Source organism: Diachasma alloeum, unplaced genomic scaffold (genome assembly GCF_001412515.2).
Source record: "Diachasma alloeum isolate Michigan unplaced genomic scaffold, Dall2.0 Dall_scaffold_00180, whole genome shotgun sequence".
In the NCBI taxonomy this organism is placed as follows: Eukaryota; Metazoa; Arthropoda; class Insecta; order Hymenoptera; family Braconidae; genus Diachasma; species Diachasma alloeum.
In genome coordinates, this window is record NW_021680346.1 from 1,385,331 (window position 1) to 1,393,493 (window position 8,163).

At 38.3% G+C, this 8,163-nt stretch overlaps 1 protein-coding gene across 2 annotated transcripts in view; it reads right to left on the minus strand.

Annotated features, from left to right (window-relative positions):
* Positions 1-8,163, minus strand: part of LOC107044117 (fringe glycosyltransferase) — an 88,784-nt gene that overhangs the window by 33,931 nt on the left and 46,690 nt on the right. For both annotated transcript variants that reach the window (XM_015265882.1, XM_015265874.1), the window contains exon 5: positions 2,995-3,157. In XM_015265882.1, coding sequence (XP_015121368.1) covers positions 2,995-3,157 — 163 coding nt within the window. The remainder of the gene's footprint in view (positions 1-2,994; positions 3,158-8,163) is intronic.

Consider the following 8,163-nt stretch of genomic DNA (forward strand, 5'->3'; position numbering starts at 1 on the left):
GGGGGGGGGGGGGGGGATTGAAGCGATTTCGAGAAATATGATGGATAAGTCTGGTGGATGGTAAAGAGGGAGAAATGATTCAATTTGTAAATCGTGATTATGTGAACATTAATGGCGTAAATTTTTTAGCTGAAAAATTTTGAGAAAATCATGGCTTTGATGGACATTGTTGTTTATTTAATACTAGGGGGCTACGCCCCCTGCTCGCTCCGCTCGCCAACCCCCATATAAGCTCCATATGATCCCCATATGAACTCCATGATGACTCCCATAACCCTTATTTGGACCCTTTACTGTGAACCTTGTTACCCTTATTTGAACACTTGTGACCCTTAATCTAATCCATATGGCCCTTGATCTGAGTCTTGTGACCCTTATTTTGATCCTCATGACCCTTAATCTGATCCTCGTGACCCTTAATCTGATCTTTATCGCCCTTAAACTGGCCCTCATGACCCTCGTGATCCCTATTCTGACCCGCATGGTCCTTATTCTGACCCTTGCGACCCTTAGTTTGTGACTCCCATAACCCTTATTTGGACCCTTCCTGTTACCTTACCCTTGTTACCTTGTTACCATTATTTGAACCCTTAATCTGACCCTTACGAGCCTTAATCTGACCCTTATGAGCCTTAATCCGACCCTTATGAGCCTTAATCTGACTCTTGTGACCCTTATTTGAACATTATTTTGACACTCATGGCCCTTAATCTGATCCTCGTGACCCTTATTCTGACCTTCATGACCCTTAAACTGGCCCTCCTTGTGGCCCTTAGTTTCTGACTCCCATAATTTTTATTTGGGCCCTTACTGTGACCCTTGCTACCCTTATTTAGGACCTTAGTCTGACCCTTGTTACCCTTATTTAGAACCTTAATCTGACCCTTGCGGTCCTTAATCTGACCCATATAACTCGATCTGACTCCTCTGACCCTTATTCTGACCCTCATGGCCGTAATCTGACGCTCCTGACCCTCGTGGCCCTTATATTGATCCTTAATTTTATAGTCTTATTTTATCAAAGAGTTTAGCCCATTTTTACGTCAATAAGAAATGACTCAATTTGTAAATCATGATTATGTGAAAAATTAAAAAAAAATGGCTCTGATCTACATAATTATTCATGCAAAAACATTTGCACTCTTAAACTGAGAACATTTAAAATGAATAAAATTCAAGATTAAATCAACATCCACCATCACCTGATCATCGACTGCAAATGAATGAATAAATGATCGATCAAATTTTTTCGCAGTCTTATTCTACCAAAGGGTTTATCCCATTTTTAATTCAATTTTACTCGGGCAAAAGAGAATACGGAATTCAGAGTGGTGCGGCAGCATGACAGACACTCGACACAGCGATAAGATCATTGGTTCTCTCAAAGCCCCAGAGGACCGACTATGGTGAACGCCATACGCACATATCGAACGATTAAATCGCGATGATATCTCACGCACAGGGCTCTCTCGCTTGACCATGTTTCATGCGTCCTCCAATTTATGATTATCAAGACGCGCACACACACGTGGGCCTGTCTCCCCTTCTCAAGGTCCCAAATGTCTTGTACCTCTGCATTTATTCATTATTGTGGGTAATGTTTTTTTTTAACAGAACATTATTCACTTGTCTCGAGAAAAGGGTGTGCAGATAATTGCATCTGTTTTAAGGTAATCCAAACCATCACTTCGCTGTTGGAAAAAAATCAAATTTCGTGGACAGTTGTGACTGCTAATTTTCAGGACAGTGACAGTGAATGCGAGTTACGGAAAACAATCAGGAAATTTCTGATTTCACTGACAATTCAGTAAAATTCCAGGATTTTAAGCGGCAGAAAGACGATAATTGCTTAATTTATTTTAATTTGCAATCTGATGTGAATATTCAGTGCCAAATTATGTTGAATTTTCAGTGAAATCGGAAATTTCGTGATTTTTTTTGAGTATATTTACCGAAATTTTCTGGTTTTCTATTTATTTTCCGGGAAAAAGGAACTGAAATTTCCTGAAGTTTCAGTGGAACTTGACCACGATAAAAATTTTCGGAATTTGGCACGAAAAATTCAGACGAAATTGAGATAGCAAAATCCATAAATTATAAGTATCGTTAACTTATATAGTATCCAATTAGGTAATATCTAATTAGCCAAATTCTGAACTATTTCATTGATCAATAATTTAGGTAGGAAAATTACCGAGTATTTGGTCAATTGGTAATCCCTTTTAAGAAATTAGAACTATTCACTTAATGGAAAATTCTCAGTCGCATATTATCGAATATTTAATTAATCATCAATCGCAAATTCAAATGATTAATATCATATTATTTTTATACTTTGATAAGAATACTTAAAGCTTTATCAATGGAAGTCGCCAATTCCTTTAATATTGTTGGAATTTCATGTGGAGATATTACAGTAAATCTCATGAAAGCGACATTGAATCGGATTTAGGGAAAAAATAGTTATGGAATTTCAAGTTTTGACAAGAATTCCCGGAAATTCATGAGTTTTCAGTGGGAGTGAAATGAAAATTTCACAACTTGATTGAATTTTCAGTGAAACATGAATATTCACAAACAAAATGACATAAATTTTCATTTTTTCCTGAACTTTCTTGATTTTTCTGAATTTTCACGGAATAATTGAACCGAAAAATCAAGTATTTTATTGATTTCCAGGTCATCTGAACAGAAAATTAATGAAATATTTGGTTTTTCAATGACAACATTTCCTGAAATTTCAGTGGAACTTGAACGCGACAAAAATTTCCGAAATTTGGCACGGAAAATTTTGACGAAAATTTTTAACAGTGTACCGGCTCATTGTCAATAAACAAATTTCGTGGGACAAGTGACCAATACTCAAGAAAACTTTGTCTTCCCTCAGTGCACAAACAAATGACCTAAACAACAACACCATGAATCCGCGATAAAACATTGAAATTAGTGAACTCGGCATGCAGCGTGTTTACGGTAGAAATAAGTTTAACTCACAGGTCGTTTCGCCGACTCAGCACCTTGTTGCCTCATGATCTCCAAGGGTGCTGGTATCGACGGCCTGCCGAGATACCAGTCCTCCCGGGGATTGTAATTGTCCAACAGCTTAAGCAGACGCGGTACATTCACGTAATTGTCGTCATCAAAATGGCAGAACCATCTGCAAAAGACGATAAAAATAATCATCAGTAAGTTCTTGGGGTGATATCCCAGAGATCACGATATACTCCATCACCTTAATCGATCCTGAAGACATTTTTATAAATTTCAAGGGCCTCCCGGCGCTGGCTAAATTCAAAAAACGATTAATTCAACTCTCCCGATTCATTAATCAATTGAATCATTTAATTCACGAGTTATGGGCGTGATTAATGTTCGCGGGGATCAGCAAATACGAATACACAAAAAAAAATTACTTTTCATCAGTAGAAAAAGTACTTGTACCCAGTATCAAGAGGTTTCTGGGGAAAAGGTACATTTTTGTACTTCCTCGAAGTTACAAAACAACTTTATGCAAGTATCATGCGTCAAGTACCTGTGTACTGGTGAGAAGTACCTCAGTACTTATTACAAGTATTTTGTTACTTGGGACAAGTAAAAAAATTACTTGTACTGAGTACCTGGCTGGTTCTTTTCAAAAGTACCAAATAAACTCAATATAAGTTGAGTATAAGAACTCAAAAATGTTTTTCTACCTCTTCTAAAAACCGAATTCCGTTAGAAATTCCAAAAATCCAAATAATTCCCGTTTTGTGAGTAATAAAATTGAAAAGAAATTGAAAATAATTTTTCGAAGCTTTTTAAATGTTGATAACAACATAAAACAAAAAATCTCAACGAATTGAAATTTTGTAGGTTGGAAAGCATACCAATAATTCTCGAAAGCATCCATAAAAATCGCAATCTATTGATTTTTTCCTACAAAATATCTTCTGCTGAACATTTCTATTTACAAAAATGCGTAAGAAAGCCCATTATATCCGGTAATAATATTCAATTTTTTCAATAAAGTAATCAATTGGAAGTACTGAAATTAAGTCCCAAAAGTACTTGAGAGAAGTTGAAAAATGACTTTTCACTAGTACCTTTGGTACTTGTGAAAAGTACTAAAAATACTGGCAGTAAGTAGTGATACTACTTCCTCCAAGTACCATTTCTACTCGATCGGGAGATGTGGTACTTCACCCAAGGACACAAAATGTACTTGGGACGAGTATTTTTAGAACTTTTCAAAAGTGAACTTCCCCCAAGTACCGGTTTGTACTGGTGAGAAGTAATTTTTTTTTTTTGGGTAATTGATGAACGGATAAATCGCAGAAACAATTTCGTATCGACGATCCATCAATTTTCGCGGCGATACATGCGCTAAACAATGATAATGGCACGGGCAATCGGTGAGCAATAACTGGAGACTGCGGAGATCTCTAATGCTCATGAGCATCGACAGCTATTGATCTTCCTCGGGTCCGATGATGGTTACTGCCTCTCGTGAGAAGTACCCGCCGCAGTGGACCTAAAAATAGTCCTACGAATTACCGGCACGCGTGCAAACGACTGGCAATGGAGGGGTGCAGCTATCCCCGAGACTTTGACTACTTTTTGTTAGGATTGGGGGAGTTGCTGGTGCACGTGGCGGAGTGGGAAGCATTGTCAATGAGGGTAGTGAGTTACTGGCCTGTGATTAGTTGACCTTTTTGTATTAAGTATGGGAAAGTCGATTCTCGTCATTCCCAAGTGGTGAATATAATGGAAGGAAGGGGTGTTTTTTTTAGAAATAACGAGTGCGTAGATGCGTCAACATCAGGCGGTTTGGGCTCGACAAAATGGGTTGACAATTATTGAGGAGATTTTTATGATGAATAATAGTATATTACGCAACAAGTGCGTAATGGGTTTCGTATACTATTTTATGTCATAGGGCCCAGAATCCGCGATTCTACCGAGCGAAGCGAGGTTAGAATCGCGTGATTCTGGGCATCTATGGCATAAAATGGCTTAAGAGCTTTGGCCCAGCTTAAGAACTACGATTCGTAGAGATGCTAGTTGAAAACCAATTTATTTGTAATGAAATTCCCTGCATTTGTCACACTGAATGTCTCGATGACTTCTCAATAGTTTTCGAGATATTTCAATTGACATTGGGACACTATAGCGACAGCGAGAGCACCTTTACTCGAGAGTGCATCCGTAGTATGTACATGTACACATGATTGTGTGCATCACATTCCCGCCATGCGCAGTGGTCGACTGCGCAACTTCCGTTGGATTTTTCGTTACATGAGATTTACCAGGGATTACTCTACCACAAAGTTTCGATAACGAGGGCTGAGATGTTTACACATCAAAATATGAAAATGAAGAGAACAAAAATTTGGATAATGGTCTTCCGTAAATTAGGGGATGGTAGATTACTGACATTCAATGACATTAATAATGATTTTGAATACTTAAGAGATTGTGTCATGAAAAACGAAGGGATTTTAATAACGAATAAACATTAGTGAGAGAGCAGAGATAAAGAAATTCTGTTGTTCTTGTGTGTTGTACAACCCCCGAGCTTTTCTCACCCTGTGAAACGTGAAAACAATGATAACGATCGAATGATATCCCACAGAATAAGAGTATTATCAATTTTTCAGAGTTTACCCCGTAACAAATGAATCCGATCAATATCCAAGCGAACAGAAAATCACCAATTTGCAGTGACTGATCGAAATACCACTACTCCCCCTCCAGCGAGATGAAGAAACGATAAAGACGAGGGGTTAGAGCGTCCAGCGCTTGAGATTCCATGTCGGAGATACTGAATTGAACATGAGCCCGTGTGGATGTACGGGAAAACTCGATCAGACAAGTGTGGGGAGAGCGAGAGAATTTCACAGTTGAGGGATAGATGGCGATCGGGGATGCGTCATTCCAGCCACCGATCGTGTGCTGGTGATAATTCCGTTAGGTTTCACGATATCATTCAGAGTACAAGCTGTTGTAGACAGGATTATGATCGGGCTGGGGAGAATAAATATTTATTGATTGAGATCTTCATTTTACAGAATAATAAATTCGTCTGGAATAGGAATTCTGGCGCAAACGATCGCGGTGTTGCGAGAAGCAAAACGACCGATCAGAGTCATGTCACAATTTATCAGCGATTAAATTTTCATATTACAATAAATTATTCGCTCATATTCTAATTCCTAGGCTCGCTGAATAAGATTTTAATCATAATTACAATTCAATTTCTTCTAGAACACACTTGAGAGGGTGAATTTCTGGAATTCAATGTTTGTTGATACTCTGGTAAAAGTGCGTGGCCACACGGTTTTCAATTTTTAGTTAGTTCACGTAATAATTCAATTAATCTGTTGTTCATCTCATCAATATAATTCCGTGCTTAGAATATTGTCAGCTCGTATTTTCAGCACCAAATTAAAAATTTGGAATACTGAGTCACAGATTATTTTTATTTACATCAGAAATTTTGTATTTAGATATTAATATTATTTGTTTAAAGTGAAAAAATCGATCATGATTTTCACTATATTGCATTCAGATTCTCCTATTCTTAACGTCAAAAATGTGAGATAATCCCATAATTCTAGCTATTAATTCTAATCAACTTTGTTCCAAGAAAAAATTAGTAAACGCAATATTAAGAAAGTAGAATTATCCTATTTTCCTCAGACCTAAATGATTTGGACAATTATGATTCGTTTATTCATGTTTCACCCGAGTCGAGGATTTGGTTCTGAATGGACGTACACAGGTCTTTCAAGATCTCTCCAGACCTAGATTGACCGGGTCAGTCCTACTCAGTTCTGCGACGCACGTTTCCGGAGAACTTTCGAATCCTCAGTTCTTTGCGACCTTGAGAAGTCCTCTATACTAGCGAGACCTGGGGATTTCACGAGGGGGTGGAGGGGAAGGCATGTATGTGGAGGGTTGAAATTTGTAGCCAACGAAGAGAGAGGGTTGCAGGATATATTTTAGCAACCCTCATCTCTCCGTTTGCAGGCGGTGTTTGAATAAAAAATAGTGAACGGTAATTCTATATTTATTGACCCCCTAATGCCAATGAAACCCTCGGAGGCGACAGAAAAGATGAAAAAAAAAATTTCATTTTCACGTGGGTCAAGGGTCAGGGTGAAAGTCGATTTTCGCCAAAAATTGAATTTTTTAGCCGGGTGAAGGTTGATTCCAACTATTTGAGCGACGGGCTATTCAGAACTCTCAAAAGTATGTGCAAAAAGTGAAAACTGAAAAAAAAAATTTTCACCGGGGGCCAAAGTGACAGATCTTGGATTTTTTCAAGGGAAGAGTCGGTCAAAGGGTCACAAGGGTCACGAGGGCCAAAGGGTCAGATCTTGGATTTTTCCAAAGGGAAAGTCAACTTCCGCAAAAATCGAATTTTTTAGCCGGGTGAACGTTGATTCCAACTATTTGAGCAACGGGCTATTCAGAACTATCAAAAGTATATGAAAAAAGTGAAAACTGAAAAAAAAAAATTTTTCACAGGGGGCCAAAGTGTCAGATCTTGGATTTTTCGAGGGGGAAAGTCGACTTTCGCCAAAATCGAATTTTTTAGCCGGGTGAACGTTGGTTCCAACTATTTAAGCGATGGGCTATCAAAACTATTCATGGGCTCTTTTGATTCAGAACTATCAAAAATATGTGGAAAAAGTGAAAACTAAAAAAGTTTTTTTTTCAGATTTTCAAAGGGTCAGATTTTCTGTTTTGCTAGTGGCAAGTCAACTTCCGCCAAAATCAAATTTTTTAGCCGGGTGAACGATGGTTCCAACTATTTAAGCGACGGGCTATTCAGAACTATCAAAAGTATGTGGAAAAAGTGAAGACTGAAAAAAAAAATTTTTCACCGGGGGCCAAAGTGTCAGATCTTGGATTTTTTCAAGGGAAGAGTCGGTCAAAGGGTCACAAGGGTCACGAGGGCCAAAGGGTCAGATCTTGGATTTTTCCAACGGGAAAGTAAACTTCCGCCAAAATCGAATTTTTTAGCCGGGCGAACGTGGATTCAAACTATTTGAGCAACGGGCTATTCAGAACTATCAAAAGTAGGTGGAAAAAGTGAAGACTGGAAAAAAAAATTTTTCACCGGGGGCCAGTGTCAGATCTTGGATTTTTCCAGGGGGAAAGTCGACTTTCGCCAAAATC